General features: G+C 41.2%; 2 protein-coding genes across 7 annotated transcripts; both read left to right on the forward strand.

Annotated features, from left to right (window-relative positions):
* The first annotated feature begins 134 nt into the window (after window positions 1–134).
* On the forward strand, window positions 135–6,266 carry aplnr2 (apelin receptor 2). Its single transcript, XM_061676471.1, has 2 exons — window positions 135–428; window positions 5,101–6,266. Exons 1-2 carry the CDS (start codon window positions 413–415, stop codon window positions 6,264–6,266), a joined length of 1,182 nt encoding a protein of 393 aa, XP_061532455.1. The 5' UTR covers window positions 135–412.
* Window positions 6,267–7,732: 1,466 nt separating this feature from the next.
* hdac10 (histone deacetylase 10) lies at window positions 7,733–17,485 on the forward strand. Of its 6 annotated transcripts, none has more exons than XM_061676610.1 (19): window positions 7,733–7,850; window positions 8,999–9,133; window positions 9,208–9,304; window positions 9,585–9,682; window positions 9,749–9,853; window positions 9,933–10,001; window positions 10,065–10,191; window positions 10,514–10,579; window positions 10,651–10,710; window positions 10,818–10,907; window positions 11,176–11,303; window positions 11,381–11,448; window positions 11,760–11,997; window positions 12,085–12,154; window positions 13,681–13,763; window positions 13,840–13,896; window positions 15,979–16,252; window positions 16,429–16,622; window positions 17,204–17,485. In XM_061676610.1, the coding sequence occupies exons 1-18, from the start codon at window positions 7,792–7,794 to the stop codon at window positions 16,594–16,596; spliced, it is 1,992 nt and encodes a 663-aa protein (XP_061532594.1). In that variant the 5' UTR covers window positions 7,733–7,791; the 3' UTR covers window positions 16,597–16,622; window positions 17,204–17,485. The 6 variants fall into 6 exon arrangements, with proteins under 6 accessions (XP_061532594.1, XP_061532592.1, XP_061532593.1 ...); XM_061676608.1 differs by having other exon boundaries at window positions 16,429–16,588; XM_061676609.1 differs by having other exon boundaries at window positions 11,197–11,303; window positions 16,429–16,588.
* The last annotated feature ends 5,592 nt before the right edge of the window (window positions 17,486–23,077 follow it).

The following is a 23,077-nucleotide window of genomic DNA, read 5'->3' on the forward strand; positions in this document are numbered from 1 at the left end:
CAGCTGAGATGCCGATATCTGCGTGATCAGAAAAAAAGGAAAATGAGCAATGTAATGAAGAAAAAAAAAATTCCTGAATGTGAAGTTGCTCAATGAAGTGGAGGCATGCAAGAAAATCCTATTTGGCACGCTGACCTCCGGCGTTAACACGCGAAAGAGGAGTGAATGGGACAGCGGGTGTGCGGCTGTCAATGCTGTGGAGACAGAATAGCGCGCACACGCTGAACTAAAAAAGTAGTAGTCGGAGATTAAGGTGGTTGTGAAGCAGAGGACAGCTGCCCACCGCCAAAGTGTGGCCAAAAAAAAGAAGGAAGAACCGGCGCGGAGGGCCTCATCCCGTTCGAGGAGAGAATCGCTGCGATCATGGGTGACGCTGCTCTCTCAGGGGTGATGGGAGGACACATGGCTCACTATGATCACCCCACAAGGTTAATATCGTGTATTTTTTTTAAAACCCATAACAAATGTGTTCATACAGTAACCTACACTCAGCCGTGTGAGATAAAGGTTCATGCGTAAATGTATATGTGGTATTTGTAAAAATTAAAAAAATAACGCCGTCAACGAGCAGGGCGCCGGTGGAAATTCAGCGACTGTGGGTCAAAGTCGAAGAAGAAGAGGTGGAAAGCGGTTTCTTCGGCAGAAAGAGAAGAGGAAAGCACAGAGCCTAGAACTGAATGTGGGGACTTTGAATGTTGGGACTATGACAGGAAAATCTCGGGAGTTGGTTGACATGATGATTAGGAGAAAGGTTGATATATTGTGTGTCCAGGACACCAGGTGGAAAGGCAGTAAGGCTAGAAGTTTAGGGACAGGGTTATTTGACCATGGTGTAGATGGGAAGAGAAATAGAGTCGGGGTTATTTTAAAAGAAGAGTTGGCTAAGAATGTCTTGGATGTAAAAGGAGTATCAGATCGAGTGATGAGGCTGAAATTTGAAATTGACGGTGTTATGTATAATGTGCTTAGTGGCTATGCCCCACAGGTAGGATGTGACCTAGAAATGAAAGAGAAATTCTGGAAGGAGCTAAACAAAGTAGTTCTGAGACAGAGAGAGAGTCGTGATTGGTGAATATTATAATGGACACGTTGGTGAAGGAAATAAGGGTGATGAAGAAGTGATTGGTAAGTACGACATCCAGGAAAGGAACTTGGAGGGACAGATGGTGGTAGACTTTGCAAAAAGGATGCAAATGGCTGTAGTGAACACTTTTTTTTCCCAGAAGAGGCACAAACATAGGGTGACCTACAAGAGCGGAGGTAGAAGCACGCAGGTGGATTACATCTTGTGCACAGGATGTAATCTGAAGGAGGTTACCGACTGTAAGGTTGTGGTAGGTTAGAGTGTGGCAAGCCGAAAGGAAAAGATTAGTATCCTTATAATTTCACTTTTTTTTCTTCTAGAATTACCCCTCTGTTTGCATTTTGACTTACATGCACATAAAAATGTGCTTTTCTAATTGGGCGGCCCTATATCCCCAATTTTGTCTATTTTCCTCCACTACCAGGAGTCAACAAAACTAATTCACCAACTTCCCCACTTGGTAGAACTACTTTTAATTGTGATTTCTTCCAATTGCGCATTAGAGTGAATAGAAAATTCAAACTATGAGTGGACGCATCTCATTTCCAACCCTTTTTAGTTGTACAGGAGATGTGGATTAGAAACATATCTCTGCTTTGTTGCTTCTCCCTCCAATGCCCAACCTTTTTTTGCACCATGGAAACGCATGTATTTACTCTACCTTTATTTCCTTTTACACTGTTTGTGTGTGCGTGTGTTGAGTAGCCAGAGAAAAGATGGGAATGTATGTGGAAACATCTGTTCCCGTAACAACATCTCGATGCTAACATGACCTTTGCACTCCTTATTTACTGTTGCCGTATCTCGGCTGTTTACATAGCAACCCCATTCCAAGCTAGTGTAGTCGTCCATCAAGCACTGCACGGTCTGCACCTCACATGTCAATCCTTCCTCAGGGTTGTTTTACAGGATAACGTTTAAGGGCAACAGAAAAAATCTATACTGTGTGTTACAAGAATTTAGAAGTTAGAATCTTACCAGAAAATAACTTTTTATTTTCTTGATTTGAGTTATTGTTATGGTCCTAATACTCCTTTAAATAGTCATAGAGGAAAAGTGTTTTCTTAAGTTGTTTATTTTGAAGAAAAAAAAGTTTGAATATAAAAAAAATTAAAGTTTTTATTTTCAAGGCACAGTTACAATAGGCTGATTTTTGTAATTTATTTTTATTTTTATTTTTTTAACTTAAAAAGCCATGATGCAAAGTAAACGATTTTTAAAGAATATAAAAAAAGCCAGGGTCACTGATGGTGTAGTGGTACACTTGCCTGAGTTTGGTGCAGGCAGCGTGGGTTCAGTTCCCACTCAGTGACGGTGTGAATGTGAGTGCGAATGGTTGTCCGTGTCTATATGTGCCCTGCGACTGACTGGCGACCAGTTCAGGGTGTAGTCCGCCTTTCGACCGAAGTCAGTTGGTATAGGCTCCAGCGTCCCGCGACCCTAACCAGGATAAGCGGTGTTGAAAATAGATGGATGGAATGGATTAAAAAGCCATGATGAGAAAAAAAATATTTGAAAATATGTTAAGATTAATCTTTAAAAAAATTATTTTGGAGGGAGTCTTGGGGAAAAAAATGTGAATTTTTAAAACAAAGTTGTCTTTAGAAAGTTTTTTTTTTTTAATTAAAAGTATTTGAGACTTCTTTTACAAACATAATTTTATTTAAATGCCCCCCCCCCCCCGAGATATTTTTTTAAGTTAAAATTTTACCATCAATAAAAAGAAGGCTATCAGAACAAGTAAAGTCCTAGAAAATTTATTTGTCAAATTAAACAATGAAGGTTTTATTAGTCTTTAAAGTTCAGTGTGAAAATAAACAATACATATTGACAGAGAACTGTAGAGATATTTTTTAACTATATACTTGACCATTTGGTGAGGGTAAAATATTTGGGAATGAATTCTCATGCCTGTTACTCTGTAGAATGATGTCGGGTCTCAGGAGGTCCCTTTTATGGTGCTCTTTGAGTGAGTGTGTTGACTTTTAGTGTTTGTCTTTTGCGTTTTGCTGCGCGGGAGAGACAATCAACAAAGTGAGCACATATTTGTATGGATGTGCATTTGGATACATTGAATTATCCTTTTGCATCTGTGTGTGTTTGCAAGCAGACTGTGGGGGGAGCTTATTGTGTCTCCTGGGAAGTGTGTGTGCTCGAGTTTGGGGGGGAAGTTTGCAGGTCTCGTAACTCCACTGGTGTGGTCTGCTGTGAGGACAACTGAGAGGAGGTGTGTGATTGTCTATGGGCGTGTGAGTGTCTATGGGCGGGAGGGCATAGGTTGTTTATAAGACTCACCATGCACATCTCAGAGAGAAAACTAGATAACCAAAGAGAAGCTGAATTTTCTCTGTCGCACTGGATTTTAATTCAAGCTGATGGAGTGTCTGCAGGTAAGTGAGCTTCAGGTTAGTTCTGTATGATAAAGCAAACCCCCTCACCCTTTCAGGATGCCTGTTACGTTAGCATCTGCTTAGTATTATTTATGAATGTAATTGATAAATGATTAATCGTGTTGACATCACTGATAGGCCGCCAAAAGCCAAAGAAAAGGAAAGGTTTGTGACTAGCAGTGAAAATTATTTCCATTTTAACATTGCAGTCATGGAAGAGGTGTAAGCCACAGTATCATAAAATAATACGAAAATAAAGTATAATTAACTTAAGTTGGTAAAGTGGGTAGTTAAAGGGTTAATGTCCTGTTCTATTGTTATCGCACTTAACATTCTTGCTGTCACTGGTAGACCACAAAAAGCCAAAGTAAAAGCGACAAGTAACTTAAAGTAGAAATCATTAGCTTTTTTTGTTTTTGTTTTTACATTGCTAACCATCACACAAATGTAAGGAGACGTTAACCACTGACAAAACCACAAAGTGAAACTACTCACCTTTGGAAAATGACTGTTTGACAGAAAACTTTCCTATGTTGCAGTAAGTGACATTCCCTGTTCTCTGGTTATCATCACAGCTAATGAATCAAACCTTTATTGACTGTGGATATAAAAAGTATCAACACCCCTGTTCAAACACCAGTTTTTGTGATATTAAAAAATGAGACCATTTTTTTCTCATCATAATGTAACATGACTTGTTTAACTCAATTGCGAAAAAAATAATGATAATCATGAGGGGAAGTAAAAATGAGCAACTGAGATAATGTGGCTGCACAAGTGTGCATACCTTTTGAGCTGGGCATCTGGCAGTGCTCACAATTAACCAATCACATCCAACACATTAAATGGTTTAAATGGTTTAAATGGCCTTGGTTTCATCGGACCATAATACATTTTCCCACATTTCGGACGTTTTGTGATGATCTAATTCAACCAAGGTTTAACATTTTGCCCATAATTCCAAAAGGTATGTTTAGCACAAGCTCAACACTGCTCATCAGCAAAAGAAAACCATACCTACAGTGATGCATGGTGGTGTCAGCATTATGCTTTGGACCTGTTTTTCTTCAGATGGAACTGGGGTCTTAGGTGGAAGGAGTAATGGACAGTTCGAAATAGCAGATAGTGTTAGTACAAAAACTACAGGTTGTAAAAGCCTACTAGAACAGCTGAACTTTTTGGTGGGTAATCACTTTAAACAGTGGCAGGTGTGTGTTGTCTCCCATTTAACATAAGTTTGAATGTGACAAGTTAATTCTGAACACAGCCACATCCCAGTTATAAAAGGGTGTGCACACTTTTGCAACCATATCTACATCAGCTCTCCCAATAACCTCGGCCAGACCACACCCCTATGTAAAAAAAAAAAAAGTCTGTTTAAAAAGCTGATTAAAGACGTGACAAAGCTGATGAACTAATGTTTCTACAAACTTTTTGCTTGCATAGATCAGCAGATCAAAGCCGAGAAGAGCAAACATCTAATCCGAGTTTGAAAAACCTTTTAAATGGAGTCCAACATGTCAGATGCAGAGTCCTTAACCTCTCCTTCGCCTTCTCCTTTCTTCCAATGCGACTACACCGACTGGTCTCCCTCCTTCTCCATCATTCCGTCCGTCTACATGCTAGCCTTTGTGCTGGGTTGCCTAGGCAACGGTCTGGTGCTGTGGGCCTACTTGGACCGAGCCGACAGGAAGAGAAGTCATCCCGCAGGATTTTTGAGGCCCTGTTGCCAAACCGACCAGAGGGAGTGTAGGTATCCGTCCAGAAGAAACATTTCATCCAGCTCCTCCTCCTCGTCTCCCGGGACCCCGTGCCCGTCCCGCTCCCTAACAGACTCTCTGATAGCCAGCTTAGCTTTAGCAGACCTCTGCTTCCTGGTGACCCTTCCCCTGTGGGCTGTGTACACGGCCCTGGGGTACCACTGGCCGTTCGGGCAGACGTTGTGTCAGCTCAGCAGCTTCCTCACCGCCCTCAACATGTACGCCAGCATCTTCAGCCTGAGCGTGCTCAGTGTGGAGCGCTATTGGGTCCTGACCGGACAGCCGCGTCGCCGGCCTTCCGCCCGGGCTCCGAGGGCGCTGGCGGGATTGTGGGTGTTGGCCGGGTTCCTGGCGCTGCCCGCCTTGCTGATGCGCTCCGTCCAGGTGCCCGATTGGCCGGATGAGTCAGGTTCTATAGCATGCCAGATGGACTACTCCATGCTGATCAGAGACGAGCCGGACGAGGACGAGAGAGAACGTGCCCAGATGTGGTGGGCGGCGGTCCTGAGCATCAAGTCCACGCTGCTCGGCTTCCTGTTGCCCCTCGTCGTCCTGCTGGTGTGCTACTGTTCCCTGGCCCGCCTCCTCAGCAGACACTTTGGCCGCGGGCCTCGACCCGACCCCCGGCGCCAGCGTAGGCTACTCAGGGTCATCGTGACTCTGGTGTTGGCCTTCTTCCTGTGCTGGCTGCCTTTGCACGTCAACAAGACTTTGTCCCTGCTCCTGGAGTTCGGGTTCCTGCCGTACTCCTGCGCCTTGGATCAGATCCTGCTGGCGGCGCACCCGTACGTCACCTGCGTGGCCTACCTAAACTCTTGCCTCAACCCGCTGCTCTACGCCGCCTGCGACCGGTCCTTCCGGAAGAGATGCAGGCAGACGTTCCTGCAGCTGTGCGGAGCACGGAGGAGAAAGGAAATGGAACGAAGGGAGGCGCAGAAGGACGACCAGGAGGGAAGCTTAGACGGCCCTACGAGAACACAGGAGGAAACGGCAGACAAAACGCAGGAGGCAGAGATGGTCACTGAACAGTGAGCAGAAACAGCCAAGATCTAAACACAATACAAAGCAGTCCATTTTATTTATATAGCACCAATTCACAACAAAAATTGTCTCAAGGCACTTTAAACATTGAGCATGTCAAGAACCACACTCCTCTTACAAAGGCACAGCCAGAGAATATTCTGTCGGGTGGCCAACATTTCGATGATGCCTCTCGACAAAAAACAGTCGCCACCAGGGGTGCAAATGGTATCGTTCACGTTCTTTCTTGGTGTCTTGTAGCTCTTTATAGATGCGCTGCCTCTCAAAGAAACACAACTCTGGACAAACACATACAATGGGGTGGCCAATGGGGTGGCCATCGGGGTGGCCATGGGCACCCCAGCCCTCTCTTTGGCTCCGCCCCTGTTCTCATACATTAAAAAAAAACAAAAAACTAACAAATGAACCCCACATGAGCAAGAACTTTGCAACGGAGGCAAGGACAAACTCTCTCTATGGAATAAAACTCAAACAGAACCCTCTCTGTCTCAGGAACGCCAATAATGTTACTGGGTCAATTTGACCAGAGGCATGTTTGAGCATCCTCACCCACCATCCAGACCTCTCCCCCACCTACCCCCCCCCCCCCAAAAAAAATCCCAATAAACATTGCATATACAGTATCTAAATATTAAATTAACTTGCAAATATAAAATTAAGTATTATACAGAAAAAATAAATTGTTTATCAGTGTAAATGTATCCTGTTTTTTTTTTAAATATTACTTTGCACTCTATTTTTTGTATGAAAAATAAAATGGTGTGAACTCACAGATGCCTTGAGAATGTCTTTGTTTTGTTTATATTAATGAATTGTATTGAGAACACATGGAATAGTGATTACAGCGCAGTATTTTCAAGAAGCTGTTCCAGTCTAGTTTCAATATAAAATAATAAAGCTGACAAAATACCCTCACAATTTGCATGCTAATAGTATTTTTTTATTTTACATTTGTTTTATTTAATTGCATTATAGTATATTAATATTTAATATCTAATTTATTTATATATTTTGTATTCATATTATGTAATAATAGTCTTTATATGTTTTATGAATATCTTAAGTACTGTAATTAGATTATATTACACGTAATATAATTAATGTAAATCATGTATTCTTATTTTGAATGCACTGTATAAACAGTATACATTATATTTATATAATGATTTTATGATTATATTTTGTGTATACGTGGTATTTATATTCTATTTAAATTATTTAATTTTTAAGAGACTCGGCAAATTTAAATTGGTCAGAATGGCCTAATTAAAATTTTAAAAGTGAAAAATCAATAAACAAATTCAACACAAAAAACTACAATCACAATATAAATTGTATTGTTATTACATTTTAAAATTAAGAGGGTTTTTTTTAATTACAAATACATTTGCTGCAAAAGGCAGTACCGTTTAATTTCCACAGGAGGCGCTGTGACCCTTCATAGCGGTCATGGACGGTTTTGCCTGGTTGTCTTCAAGTTTTCCCCTCCCTGCAGACATTAAACAGCGCTCCCAAGATGGAAACAGCCTTAGTTTACGACGAGGAGATGACTCGCTACAAACTGCTGTGGTTAGAGTAAGTGCGAGGTGACAAATAAACCGCCATTTAGCTAGGCGAACAAGTCTGTATGGAAACTTTGCTACGTGTAGCTAATAATTTACTGCTGGTCGCTATGGTCCACAAACACAACATAACATAATGAATGACTGACGTATTTTTATTTTTATTTTCCCCACGGAGCTTTATTTAGTTAGCCGGCTCTTTGATTAAAATGACAATACAGTTTAAAATGCAGCGCTAATCTGCGTGTTTTTGTATTGTTTTTTTTTAACAAGCATACCTTTACTAAAATAACGCATTGTTCATGCTGTAGTGGAAAATGTATAGAGTTGGGGTTGCTGGTCGGATTAGTTAGGTTGGTGCACCCTAATGGAAACCCTATTTTTCAATGTTATTATTATTATTTTTTTTTTACAAAAGATAATGTATTTTTTTTAGTTGTAGTAAAATTTTAAATGCACGTGTGATACATGGACATAATTGTCCGGTGTTATGTTTATACTGTTTAAGCTAACTTTGTGTCAGTACGTTGTTGCTGGTCGGATTATCTAAGCACGTGTACCAAATCGTAACATTGCCCCAACGATCACTTTTTTTATTTTTTTTTGCATAGGTAAATATTATTATTATTATATTATTTATGGTGTACTATTTTTTTTCTTTTTGATTCATAACTTTAAAATAAGATGAAAAAAACTGCTGCGACAAAAACAATCTAAAAATAAAATTATAAGAATATTCATATTATATGTAGAGGGGCATATTGATGAATTATAATACTGTAAAAAAAATCAGTAATTCAATTCAAAAATTGAAATTGATATTCACTGCACATAGAGTGTAATATTTCATGGATCTTTTTATTATATAATTTTGATGATTACAGCTCACTGTCACAGCTAATGAAAACCCAACATTCACATGCTCAGGAAATTTGAATATTACTTAATCAAAATTATTTTTAGTGTTTAGAGAGAGAGAGATTTTATTTTTTAAAATTATTATTATGGAGTCTTTTATCTGAATCCTTTAATTATACCACACAAGGATATTCAGTTTACACTCAGCACAGACATTTTTTTTTTTTTTTTTACAATCCGCTTGACCAATAATGTGTGTCTAATCATGAAATTCAAACTTGAATTATAAAAATCCACTTCCAGTCCAGATTGTGAAATTGAGAGACCCGAGCGTCTGACAGCGAGTCACGAAGCGTTGGTCAGGAGCGGCCTGGCTGCTCGATGTGTCTCTATCCCTGTCCGGCAGGCCACGGACGCCGACATTCTCCTGATTCACAGGTGAGTCCTGAGCCCACAATGTTCAAATGTTGTTTATGATTCCCTTTTTAAGCACTACCAAAATGTTGTTCTAGCGAGGAGTACCTGGAGGCAGTGAAGAAGACCCCATACATGACTCTGGAAGACCTGAGAGAGTTCACCTTGCAATATGGAGCCGTCTACTTCCACCCAGTTAGTGGGACTTAGTGTTTACCTGCTATATCGTGGTTCATCGTTTGCGCCCCTGCTGAGTTGCAGATTTTTTGAACCGATTGTGTTTTTATGGGTTTTTACAATATAATTACAGTAATGCCCTCGCATGTGGGAAAGGACAGCCACAGATGCCAGTGCGCTTTTCGGCCGTTTATCGAACACACGGAAAACAGTTCAGGGGTTCACTATAGTTCCAAGTAATTCTAGCAGCCATTTATAGTAGTCAAAGACCATAGGTTGCTTCCACTTTATGCTACAGAACAGCTATCACTGTGCGACGCTGGCAGTGGGAGCCGCACTGCAGCTGGTCGACGGCGTGATGACCGGGAGGGTGAGAAACGGCATAGCTCTAGTCAGGTAAGAACTTTTAGGCCATCTCTCTGTTGAATTTGCACGCATAACCATATCTTTTATTCTCAATAGACCCCCAGGGCACCACAGCATGCGCAGTGCAGCCAGTGGTTTCTGCGTGTTCAACAACGTGGCCATAGCAGCCAAATATGCCCAGCAAAAGTATGGCATTCAAAGGTAGCGTGGCTACAGAGAGAAATGCATCCCTGTGTAATTTCTTCATACTTTGTTTAAATTTGTTTGGTTTTATTTTCAGAGTGCTGATAGTTGACTGGGACATACATCACGGTCAAGGAGTGCAGTATGCCTTTGAGGACGACCCAAGGTGTGTACATTTACTAAGTTTCTGTATATTTTATCATAATTTGAAATTGGTTTCCTTCCACAGCGTGCTTTATTTATCTTGGCACCGTTACGAACATCAGAAATTCTGGCCTGAGCTCAGAGAATCAGACTATGACAGTGTTGGCAAGGACAAAGGTGCTGGCTTCAATATAAATGTACCTTGGAACAAGGTCAGTGACACGCAAAATTTGCTAACCTGTGGAAGCTCACTCCATTCACTTTCCAGTCTGTTTTGTTGATGTACTGTGTACATATAATATTGCTATTTGTAAAAATGCAACAAAAGCTACAATTTTCTACTTTAAAATGGTCCTGTGCCAGTTGTTGCTATAAAGCCTGCTAATTTCTCTTGCCTGGGGAATCTCACTCAGTTAGTCTTTTGGTACATACGATATTGCAATACTTGAACAAATATGAGTATTTTCTAGCTCAAAATAGTCCACTTTCAACCAGTCTTTGTTGTCAAAACCTTGACAAAATTCATATTTCCAGGTCGGCATGCAGAATGTTGACTATCTTGCCGTCTTCTGTCACGTCCTTCTGCCAGTCGCCTACGAGGTGAGACGAATTCAACGAAACTAACAGACACAAAGTGCTCGTTGACTGAACTCTACTGACTCTTGTCGCAGTTTTGCCCAGACTTGGTGTTGGTGTGTGCAGGCTTTGACTCTGCCATCGGTGACCCAGAGGTACACAACTACATTCTGCTGTGCCATCAATTTGGGTTATACTGTATGTAGCCATTTTACCTATCCAGCCTTACTCTTGTTCTTACTGTAGCTTTAATATTTTCCAGGGTGAAATGTGTGCCACCCCAGACATCTTTGCCCACCTCACCCACCTGCTGATGAATCTCGCTGGGGGGAAACTATGTGCAGTGCTGGAGGTCTGACTATCTATCTATCTATCTATCTATCTATCTATCTATCTATCTATCTATCCATCTATCCATCTATCCATCTATCCATCCATCCATCCATCCATCCATCCATCCCACCCACTATCCTAATCTACCATCCATCTATCTATCCTAATCTAATCTAGCTCAATCGCTACCTGGCTAGCTAGTTAGCTATCTGGGTAGCTAACTAGGTTTGAGGTCAGATATCCATCTATCCATCCAGCCATCATTGAACATGTGAACCTTTTGACAGCATCCTGCAAACATTTTCCAGGGAGGATACAATTTGACTTCACTCAGCCAGTCCGTGTGTGTCACAGTTCAAACTCTGCTCGGATATCCAGCGCCCCGGCCCGCTGACCTGCAAGGCCCCTGTCAGAGGTTCAGCCGCACCGTGTCGCCGATCAATGAGTTTGTGTACGACGCCCTTACTTAGAGTGGAACTGCTTCTCTTTCAGCGCACTCGAGTCCATTCAGTGTGTTCGCGCAGCTCATCGGAAGTACTGGTCCTGCTTCAAACATGCAGGTATTACTGGACTGACAAGCAGCTCATTTTAAATACAGTTCTTGTTTAGACAAACTTGATTACCGTTCAAGGGGAATTAATGACACTACTCACTGTTGACTCTTTTTTTTTTTTAAACACACGTCAAGACACACATCAAGTATTAGCATACTTGATCCATCCAGCAAGTATTATATACTTGATGTGGCCCGTGATGCAAACAAATTTGACACCCTTGTTCTAGTACTATATCAATATCAGCAAACTTTATTGGTAAACCTCAATTTATTTTACAACCTTTTGCTATGTTTTTTTGGTGTGCTTTTCTCCAGCTGAAGCACCCCCCTCAGACGTCAGCACGAAGCGCATCAAGCTGGAAGAAAAAGGAAGAGAAGAAAAGCTGCAAAGGGGAGAAGCAGTTGTAAGCAAAGACGCCGTAACGTGGCCGGAGCCTCAGAAGTGTGTCCCGCCTCCAGTACGCACCGCGGTGGTAATCCCCGAGGACGTAGCTTCTCCCGACGGATGCAAACGCTTCAGCTTGTCCGAGCATGCCGACTCACTCTCAGCCGAGTGCGATTATCTCTTTGTTTCTTTGAGTTTCAAAATTGACCACCTTAATAACCCTCATTTTCTCTCTCTCTCTCTCTCTCCAACCAGAGAGGACTTTGATGATGATGCTGTTATGTCCAGTCTAACTGCACTTGTCGGGAAAATGGAGAATAACGAGGTCGTCAGAACATACTGTATTTTTTAAAACTGTGCATCATAATACCTTTATTAGATAGGTACTTTATTCATCCCATGAGGGAAATTAAATAGAAATGAAAAAAAGTGAACAATATATATTTTTTTATTTTCGATTTCAATTCTTAATTGTCATAAAAGTAGAAAATCAATTTAACTGTTAATTGTAATGACAAATGAGAAGGGTGCCTTATGTTTCTGCTCTCTAAGAATTGGTTATTGTTGCACACATGTCTAAAAGAAGTTTAAGGTAACGCTACACAGGAAACACCTGAAAAGTTTTCAGTTTGATTTACCAAGATGAAGGGCTAAAAGACGATAACATTACCCTTACATTCGCAGTTCCAAACAACTTTGCTCTGTTTTCAATAAACCCCCGCTATTTTGTGATTCAGTATCCGTGGTCCCGGTATTTCACGTTCTTTTTTGTAAGTGTTACTACAGTTGTTACTCTATTTTTTTTTTTTATACTGTTTGTACAATATCTTTGTGTTATCCATTGCTCCTACTCTCTCTTTCTCTCTCTTTCAATATATTATATGTTTTTTTAATGTGTTTGTATTGATTTAAAAGGGTGTTTAAAGACCTTTAAGTACCATAAATGTTATTAAAAACATGCCTAGGGTGTATTTTCATAGGGTATTTCTATTTCACAGATTTTCACTTCTCGCAGGGCGGTCAGGAACATAACCCCTGTGATGGAGGGAGTTTACTGTATTTTCTTTATAAAGTATTTGTAATGGCGGCACGGTGGACGACTGGTTAGAGTGTCTGCCTCACAGTTCTTAGGACCCGGATTCAATCCCCGGCCCCGCCTGTGTGGAGTTTGCATGTTCTCCCCGTGCCTGCGGGGGTTTTCTCCAGGGTTTCCGGTTTCCTCCCACATCCCAAAAACATGCATGCTAGGTTAATTGAAGGCTCTAAATTGCCCGTAGGTATGAATGTGAGTGTGAATGGTTGTTTGTTTCTGTGTGCCCTGTGATTGGCTGGCAACCAGTTCAAGGTGTACCCCACCTCCTGCCCGGAGATAGCTGGGATAGGCTCCAGCGCTCCTGCGACCCTTGTGAGGATAAGCGGCTCAGAAAATGGATGGATAGATGGAAGTATTTGTAATTAGTATGCAATCACTGTAAAACAAATAATATTTTTGAAATGTTTTTTTATATTTTATTTTCATACAGGATGTTTTAAAAACTCGAAATCGTCCATGCGTGTGAATGTGAGTGTGAATACTTGTTTGTCCATATGTGATCTGCCTCTCACCCACAAATGAGCTGGGATAGGCTCCGGGCCACCCGCCACCCTTATGAGGACAAGTGCTATAGAAAATGGACGAATGGAAGATTGATCCAACTCATTGTCATATGTAGTGAGGTGGCTTTAACTAAAAGCCTTAAATTTGGATTCCCTCAACACAACACTCTACCTTTGATAAGTGGATAAAATTAGGGGCTAAGACTTGCAGTTGAGCCGCACTGCCTTTCCTGACATTCTCTTGCCCCTGCCCAGATCTGCAATGGATTGGCCTTGGTAGGTGACATCTCCATGGTGATGGCGCCCGTCATCCGGCACGCAACTGCTCTCAAACAGCGGTAAAACAAAGTGGATCTAGCTGTAACTGGATTGTAACTAGCAATCAAAGCAAGTTGTTTCTTCCTTTCTGCGCAGTGTTTTGGTTGTATGTGTTGGAGGCACTGGAATCCTGAGTCACCTGCCAGAAGATGGGTGAATATTATTCCTACTTTCTTATACAGTGTTCCCCACACTATACAATGCAGTTTATAGTGATCTTTTATAGTATACTTCCTTACTGTCGTGCCCTTGCATGTGGAAAAAGGGAGCCCCATTCGCCAATGTACAACCCCAATTCCAATGAAGTTGGGACGTTTTGTGAAACATAAATAAAAACAGAATACAATGATTTGCAAATCATGTTCAACCTATATTTAATTGAATACACTGCAAAGACAAGGTATTTAATGTTCAAACTGATAAACTTGATTGTTTTTAGCAAATAATCATTAACTTAGAATTTTATGGCTGCAACACGTTCCAAAAAAGCTAGTACAGGTGGCAAAAAAGACTGAGAATGTTGAGGAATGCTCATCAAACCCCTGTTTGGGACATCCCACAGGTGAATAGGCTAATTGGGAACAGGTGGGTGCCATGATTGGGTATAAAAGGAGCTTCCCTGAATTGTTCAGTCATTCACAAGCAAAGATGGGGCAAGGTTCACCTCTTTGTGAACAAGTGCGTGAGAAAATAGTCGAACAGTTTAAGGACGATGTTCCTCAACGTACAATTGCAAGGAATTTCGGAATTTCATCATCTACGGTCCATACTATTGTCAAAAGGTTCAGAGAATCTGGAGAAATCACTGCATGTAAGCGGCAAGGCCGAAAACCAACATTGAATGCCCGTGACCTTCGATCCCTCAGGCGGCACTGCATCAAAAACCGACATCAATGTGTAAAGGATATCACCACATGGGCTCAGGAACACTTCAGAAAACCAATATCAGTAAATACAGTTCGGCGCTACATCCGTAAGTGCAACTTGAAACTCTACTATGCAAAGCAAAAGCCCAGAAACGCCGCCGGATTCTCTGGGCCCGAGCTCATCTAAGAGGGACTGATGCAAAGTGGAAAAGTGTTCTGTGGTCTGACGAGTCCACATTTCAAATTGTTTTGGGAAATTGTTGACGTCTTGGCCAAAGAGGAAAAGAACCATCCGCACTGTTATGGACGCAAAGTTCAAAATCCAGCATCTGTGTTGGTATGGGGCTGTCTTAGTGCCAATGGCATGGGTAACTTACACATCTGTGAAGGCACCATTAATGCTGAAAGGTACATATAGATTTTGGAGAAACATGCTGCCATCCAAGCAACGTCTTTTTCATGGACGCCCCTGCTTATTTCAGCAAGACAGTGCCAAACCACATTCTGCACGTGTTACAACGTGGCTTCGTAGTAAAAGAGTGCGGGTACTAGACTGGCGTGCCTGCAGTCCAGACCTGTCTCCCATTGAAAATGTGTGGCGCATTATGAAGCGTAAAATACGACAACGAAGACCCCAGACGGCTGAGCATCTGAAGCTGTACATCAAGCAAGAATGGGAAAGAATTCCACCTACAAAGCTTCAACAATTAGTGTCTTGAGTTCCCAAACATTTATTGAATGTTGTTAAAAGAAAAGGTGATGAAACACAGTGGTAAACATGACCCTGTCCCAGCTGTTTTGGAACGTGTTGCAGCCATAAAATTCCAAGTTAATGATTATTTGCTAAAAACAAGTTTATCAGTTTGAACATTAAATATCTTGTCTTTGTAGTGTGTTCAATTAAATATAGGTTGAACATGATTTGCAAATCATTGTACAACAGAACAGTAAAACAAATAAGCACACTCATACACGAGCTGCTGTTGGCCACAGCTCACACCCAGGCACTCGCACGCAGACTCGCCAACTTTGCACACCACCTCACCAGGCTTCGCCTCTTAAAGGCACATACAGTATCGAACATGGACACTACAATATGTACAGTATTTTATATAAATTTTGTGGTTGGAACTGTTTGTGTGTGTTCAAATACATTTACAGTGTGCTTCAAAAGACTGTTTTAAAAAGTGTAAATGTGTTCGGGAGGGGTAAAACTGAGAAAATGCTTTTTTTTTTAATATGATCTCTATCTTACACAAATTTTCACAGAGAGCAGGTGGGTCTGAAACGTATTCCTGCGATGGACAGAGGGTTTCACTGTATAATGAAGTGTTAAAACATTCATGTTCATGACATGGTCGTCTTTCAGCACAGCACTTGCGGTGCACGTCAGCAAGGAAGCGCCGGAGGAGCCCCAGCTCAAACACTACATACCTGTGCGTCTGAAGAATGGCTGCGGACACACGTCGGGGTTGGCGCAGGTTACGTTCGGCCTCCTCCTACCTCTCGCCTACGAGTACGACCCCGCTCTGGTGCTGCTGGCGCGAATGCCGGGCACAGACGGTGCCAGCGACTGTGCGTGGCAGCAGTTGGTCGGCCTGCTGCAGGGCTTGGCTCGGGGTCGCATGCTTGTTCTCATACAGGTGAAGAGATTAGGCTGGTGTTCACAATGCAACAGTAGAGAGATGGATAGCTCCACTGAATATATGTAGAGCATTTAGAAATATGATTATAAATGCTTTGTTATAGATGACTAGTTATACCGCAAGGAAAATGTTTGACTGGCATTGTTAAAATTTACTCATTGCTTCAATTTTAGAGAGATGACAAGGCTTTGGTCAGCCCAACGTTGGCCTCCCTCTCTGGGAGTCCCTCGCCCTGTCTGGGGCGACTTCCTGCTCCACTAGCGGAAGATGTTGAGGCACTGGAGCGATTGAGACGCCGACTTCAAGTTGACTGGATGCTGCTGAGGACCTCAGGTGAATGAAAAATAACCGTCAGCTACAATTTTAGGTACACCTGCCTAATCCATACAACTCACTCAACTTTATTTCCAGAGGTCTTAAAAAATAAAGAAAGGCAGCTGTACCAGAGTGCTGTGCATAATAAAGATCAAACATAAGACCTAAAACTCGATAAGTAGCGACAAACTAATTTGCACAGCGGCACAAGAAGGTGTGCTCAGTTACTGTCTTACTGTTTTATTTTTCATACAAATATTTACTACAATTATGACTACTAGTGTGGGTTAATGGTAGATTACTATGCATTCTGATTTAAGTCATTTTTATTCTCTCTGTGTTAAATTAGTACAATAAATCAGAGAATAAAATTGTAAATGCATCTTAAATATATATATATATATATATATCAATTGTATTACTTGTTTAACATATGAATTTATTCACTTGTTTTAATTTCAATTCAAATTAAAATAAATGAATAAATTTGTTATGTTGTATTTTTGACACTTTTTAATTTTTATTAAAATTGTACATATTATCGTATGTATTTTATATTGAAAACTATTGTTTTTTATTTTTATTTTTATTTAACAAAATGCGTTTTGTTGTCCTCTTTTCCTATTAAAACAGCACAAAAAAGTGGAGGCGAGGACAACTGAAGCTTCAATATGAATGTCCCGTCCATTCATTTTCATCCCACACAAGCACAAAGGGAACATACAAACGCCAACCGTGAACTGTTCGCCGGCCAACTTATCGAGGAGGGCACTTATAGACAAACAACCATTCACACTCACATTCACACCAATGGAAAATCTTTCTTCAATGAGCCCAACATGCACGTTTTTGTAATAAACTTGCAAAATCCTCCGAGCTGAGACTCGAGTATGGGACTTATTGACTGTGCACTACTCCGCCAAGCTGATTTGTATACCAAATTAAAATACGTCACATGAATTCCATCATGTGTCTCCCTGGTGGTCCCAAATTTTGGAGGACACATCAGGACAAACCACATGTGTAGTTCCACATCGCGCCTATTGGGGGCGCTGTGAACCGACGCACGATCCATGTGCTTCACATAAGTAGCTCCTGCTTATCTGCCCTTGACTTGGCCGGCGTGTGCGTGTGTGTGTGTGCGCGCGCGCGTGTGCGTGTGAGTGTGTGTGCTTGCCCTGTTCCCCGATTGTCATCACAGTCGCGTGTGTGAGAAAGACACGCGCACACACAGTGTGGAAGATGTCCGCCAGCTCGCAGTCGGTCAAAAGCAAAAAGGACGAGTCCTTTCTGGGCAGACTGGGGGGCACGTTGGTTCGGAGGAAGAAAGCTAAAGAAGGCAAGTCATTTATTTACATTATACATTGTCCCACACACACACATCTTATTCTAATAATAGACCTTGTTTTGTTTTCCGTTTTCGTTGATGTGCTGCAATCACGTGGCACGCTAATTGAATGCGGGCTCGTTTCCCAAATTGGTGACGTCAGGTTTGCAATTCGTTCATTTCGTAACAACGCTAACAAGATGTCTGACACAAAGCATGCTGCGCGCGCGTTGAACATGAGGTAACATACATAAATAGAAGCACAAGCTATATAGTCAAGAGGGAGTGGAATTGGCTTTAGTTCAACTTATTTACATTTTAAACACGCTTGTCAGTTGTTGTCCAAACTTTTTTTTGAGGCAGTGATTTTGTGCCTGTGTGTGTGTGGTAAAAGAGACAGCTGTGAGATTTAACGTCTGCGTGCGTGCGCGCGCGCGTGTGTGTGTGTGTGTGTGTGTGTGTGTAAAATCACTAAAGGTGGTCCACCAGTTGGTAGAGGACCGCCTAAAAGTCCCATACATTAGATGTCACTACGACTATATGGTCCTCAAGACTTTGTAGTTGGTTGCAATTACAAGTTACCCTTTTGAAAATGTAATAGTAGTCTAACTTTGAATTACTTTCTCACAAGTAATACAACTTTGAATACATTTCAATTACTTTTATTAATTTGGAATAAATGCATCACCCGGACCTTTAAATGTTTCATTGGGGGGAAAAAAACAGTGGTTTAAAACCATCGATTATTATTGTGGAATTAACCACATATTTGTTCTTTACACAAACAGAAAGCATGATGAAATGTAAATATAGTAAAAAAAAAAAAAAAAAATGTTTGTTGCATTATATTTGTACAGCATGTGGAAAACCACCATACCATAACACGTTGACCTAAGGACAAATGTGTTCAATTTGGACAATATCACATCATATGACAACAAAGATAAGGGAATGTTCCATTAAAAAAAGTGTAACTATGAGTCTAACCTTTTCAAAATCAAAGATAAACCGATAGATTGCACCACAAGGTGATGCTTTCAGGTCATATTTGGAAAGATATGTCATGTTTGAGACTAAAAGGAGAATGGCACATGACCAGAGAGAGCCAATCACAAGCGTCGGCATTAGGAGGAGGACGTGAAATGAAAAAAAGTTCTAGCTTTGACAGCTATTTTTTAAACGTAATTAAAACCGTAATCATGAAAATTTCCAAAAGCAGCTATAATTTAATCACATTTTATACCGGTAATGTGATTGATTACAGTAACTTACATTTTGTAATTAAATTACGAGGCTATGGACCTATACTAACTTGTCTGTATACTGTACTGTGGTCCTACACTATTGGATGGGCCAATACAATATAACGTTCCTCCATCATCGTTTGGGATTATACTACATTGTGCGCTCTTGCACTGTATTATGGGCCCGGTGCAATTTGTACAGTTCAATATGATACTGGTACTACGGTTTCCTGTCGGGCGTGGTGGCTTTATTCTCAAGAGGAAACACCCTCATGATGAGTTCCGTCAGGAAAAGTTGTGAAACTTTTTGCTGCAGTCTTAGTTCCATGTCAGCTTCTTGTTTTCGGGCCTTTGTCGAGTTTGAGTTATCTGGAACGCAACTTGATCGGGAACACTTGCACGTTCTCTCACACGCCCCAGATTGCTGCACTTTTCTTTGGTTAGTTGTGACAAACTGACAGGAAGTGTGCATTTTTGTGACAAGGCCAAAGTGACACTGTCACATCCACGAGTCGCTTTATAAGGAATGAGCGGTCACGTCCTCACCGTCTTATCTCGCACTTTACTGTTGACGCTCACTTGTACGACTTACATATTGCTTGCTCGCTCTCGGGATGACGACTGCCAATAGTAAGTTTTGTGTTTGTATAGGGGTCCTCGGTCTAAGACGTTTTGTGGTTACAAACGCCGTAGAAAGAACTACCTTGCGCAGCATCTAACAATACGTCGTCACGTCACAAAACAAGACCTACTCGGTTAGTGTCGTACTTACTGCTCTGTTTGATTGATATGTATGGCCTAGAACTATTATTCATTGTAATTACGGGTTTCCTACTGCATTAGTGTTGGTTAGCGAATGCGCGATACAACAAAATGTTATAAGGCGAAACAAAACATTGGAGGGGTACATGGTTGGAATGAATCAAAGAGCCAAAAATTGTAAAAGGAATATGGGAAGTTTTTAAGAAATGTTTAGGTCCGGATTTAAGGTAACATGAACAAGCCTGGGTTTTGGCTTTGGTTTTAATTTAGACATTTGCACAATGCTCAAGGTGTTTTGTGCTGCTATTGTTAATTTTTGTGTTATTTATTTCGTTACTTTTTGTTTTTTTATTGATCTTTTTTATGTATATTTATTAAACGATTGTTTTGTGCATTGTGGTTGGTTTTGTTTTTCCCCTTTGTAGTATTGTTGTTTGTTTGAATGTCATTATCTTTGTCTTATGTTGTGATGTGTTCATTTGAGTAATAAATAAGTAATACAAAAATAACTATTGACTATTCACAAATTCACTGATATCTCTAGATATTTGTTGAAATTCTCACCTATTTGCAGTTTTGGTGCATGTTCTGGAACACCCTAAGATTCCACAAGATGGCGCCAGAGCTCTGTCTAATAAAAAAAAAGCACTACACTGATGTCAAGGAAGTATTTCAAAGGAGTCATAGACACGCTTTGTATGTCTAAGGTTAGCCTGGGTTGTTGTTAGAAGTTACGCAGAGTCTGCATATGTGCATGTACACCCTGGATTGGTCGCCAACCGATTGCAGAGCACATATAGACAAACAAGCATTACACTCACATTCACACCTTGAAACAATCTAGAGTCTTCAATGAACCGTTATAGTTCTCCATTGTGTCTTTGGCATTCATTGCCCCATTCTCAATTCTTCATTATAAATATATGCAGAGGGGCCCCTCCTGCTGTCATCTCTGGGCTTCTGTTCCTCCCCAGTCCCGTGCAGGTGTAAATAAACCAGCGCTATATTTAAGAGCCAGTCTGTCTCCTCCATATACTGCTACTTTATTTATATCCTCCCAGTAAACTCCCTCCCCTTCTGTCCAAGATATCCAATGGGGGCTCACTTTAGCTTCATTGTTGTTTTTGTACGCTGCTCACAACTTTGCCTTTGAATAGTAAACTGTAGAAAGCCTACACATACCATAGTAGGGTCCCATACATACCATATATATACATACTAAAATCTAGGACAATATTGTACTGTGAGCCTATACGACCATGTAGGGCAGTGGTGTCAAACATACGGCCCGCGGGCCAGAACCGGCCCGTCAGGGGCTCCAATCCGGCCCGTGGGGATGGGGAACACATTCCCCTGCTATTATTCATCCATCCAACCATCCATTTTCTGAGCCGCTTCTCTTCACTGTGCTGGAGCCTATCCCAGCCATCATCGGGCAGGAGGCGGGGCACACTCTGAACTGGTTGCCAGCCAATCGCAGGGCACATAGAAACAAACAACCATTCGCACTCACATTCACACCTACGGGCAATTTAGAGTCTTCAATTAACCTAGCATGCATGTTTTTGGGATGTGGGAGGAAACCGGAGTACCCGGAGAAAACCCATGCAGGCGCGGGGAGAACATGCAAACTCCACACAGGCGGGGCCGGGGAATGAACCCCGGTTCTCAGAACTGTGAGGCGGACGCTCTAAGCAGTCATCCACTGTGTCGTGCTATTATTCAATAAAAGTACATTTCGTTGCTAATTTTGTCCACTAGAGGGTGCACTGACAACACTTAAATGACATTGATGCCAAACGATGCCAAGTTTCAGGAGCACACTAATATACATTGGTGGGCCATGTTCACACTACAATTCTGTGAAAATAAATACCTCCTGCAGAAATGTTCTAAGACGTTGAATATTACAAAATTTCAGTCAAAACCTTCACTTCAAAAGAGGTTGGTTTGGGGAACGTTTTTGTTTGTTTTTTTCCATGCACTACCCACAACTTCAATTTGTATGTATACATTTACAAAGGATGCATAACTGAATGGTGCACGCTGGCTGATTCATAATACTGTTTAAATAATTTTAGGTTCAAAATTTCAGTCTGTTCATATGATTTGCAACAAAATTTGCAACAAGATAATAATGAACAAATGTGAATATTTTCTGAAAGTACACACACGCACACACAGTGGTGTGATAAAGCATTCGCCCCCTCCTGATTTTTTATTTTTGTTTGTCACACATAAATGTTTCCCATCATCAATCAAATTTAAATATGAGTCAAAGACAACACAAATAAACACAAAAATCAGTTTTTAAATGAAGGTTTTTATTATGATGGTTGAGAATAAATCCAAACCTACATGGCCCTGTGTGAAAGAGTGATTGCCCTCCCGTTAAAACATAACTGTGGTTTATCATTTATCACAGATATAAAACCAGGAAAAAAACTCGCTGTTGTCTTCTGGGTTGCCGGCTTTGCTCTGGATTGAATTAGTGTAATTGTGTTAGCGGTAACAGAGTCACTGCCTGATTGATTGCCTGCTGCAGTGAGATGTATTAAAGGTTTCATTTGGCAACTCATTGAAACACGACATTTATGCTGAGTTTGAGTCAGCTAGACAATAAGAAGAAAAATGGTGTGTTTTTTTAGGATGAAGGAGTCGTGTGTGTGTGTGTGGGGTGGGGGTAATTAAAACATGATGACCATGCTTGTGTAATGTGCGGAAAATTAGATATACACAATATGGTACCTCAAAGCTGGCCCACATTTCTGTCCATGATGCCGGTTGAATTTGTATTTGGCTGACTTTCAAAACCAAATTTCCATTCAAGATCAATTATACAGTATTTGCAATAATTCTGGGGTCCAAACTGTTACCATCATGAAATCTTTACTACCTGCACAGACCTCGCGCAGCTCATTTTTTAAAAACTCATCTAGTAAAAAAATAAATCAGCTTCCAATGTAGTGTGAAATCTATCAACCACAAGTGACAAGCAAATGGCAGCTAGCCAGTCAGTGGCTAATGCGAGAAGCTAACAGAGCAGTCGATAGCTTCACCCAGCGCTCCTTAAACACAAAAAAAGTTTATCTCTATTGACTATCAAGCCATCAGTAATGGGAACAAAACCGGAATTAGAAATCTACCAAAATAAAAGCGGAAACAGCGCTAGAC

This window comes from Phycodurus eques, chromosome 5, assembly GCF_024500275.1.
Source record: "Phycodurus eques isolate BA_2022a chromosome 5, UOR_Pequ_1.1, whole genome shotgun sequence".
Taxonomy (NCBI): Eukaryota; Metazoa; Chordata; class Actinopteri; order Syngnathiformes; family Syngnathidae; genus Phycodurus; species Phycodurus eques.

What these genes read in the sequence shown, in the direction of transcription:
- hdac10 (XM_061676608.1), top strand. Translation starts at nt 7,792, where the DNA reads ATGGAAACAGCCTTAGTTTACGACGAGGAGATGACTCGCTACAAACTG. An exon ending in AGTCACCTGCCAGAAGATGG is followed by an intron (nt 13,897 to 15,978) that starts GTGAATATTATT and finishes GTCGTCTTTCAG; the next exon opens with CACAGCACTTGCGGTGCACG. An exon ending in GATGCTGCTGAGGACCTCAG is followed by an intron (nt 16,589 to 17,203) that starts GTGAATGAAAAA and finishes CTATTAAAACAG; the next exon opens with CACAAAAAAGTGGAGGCGAG.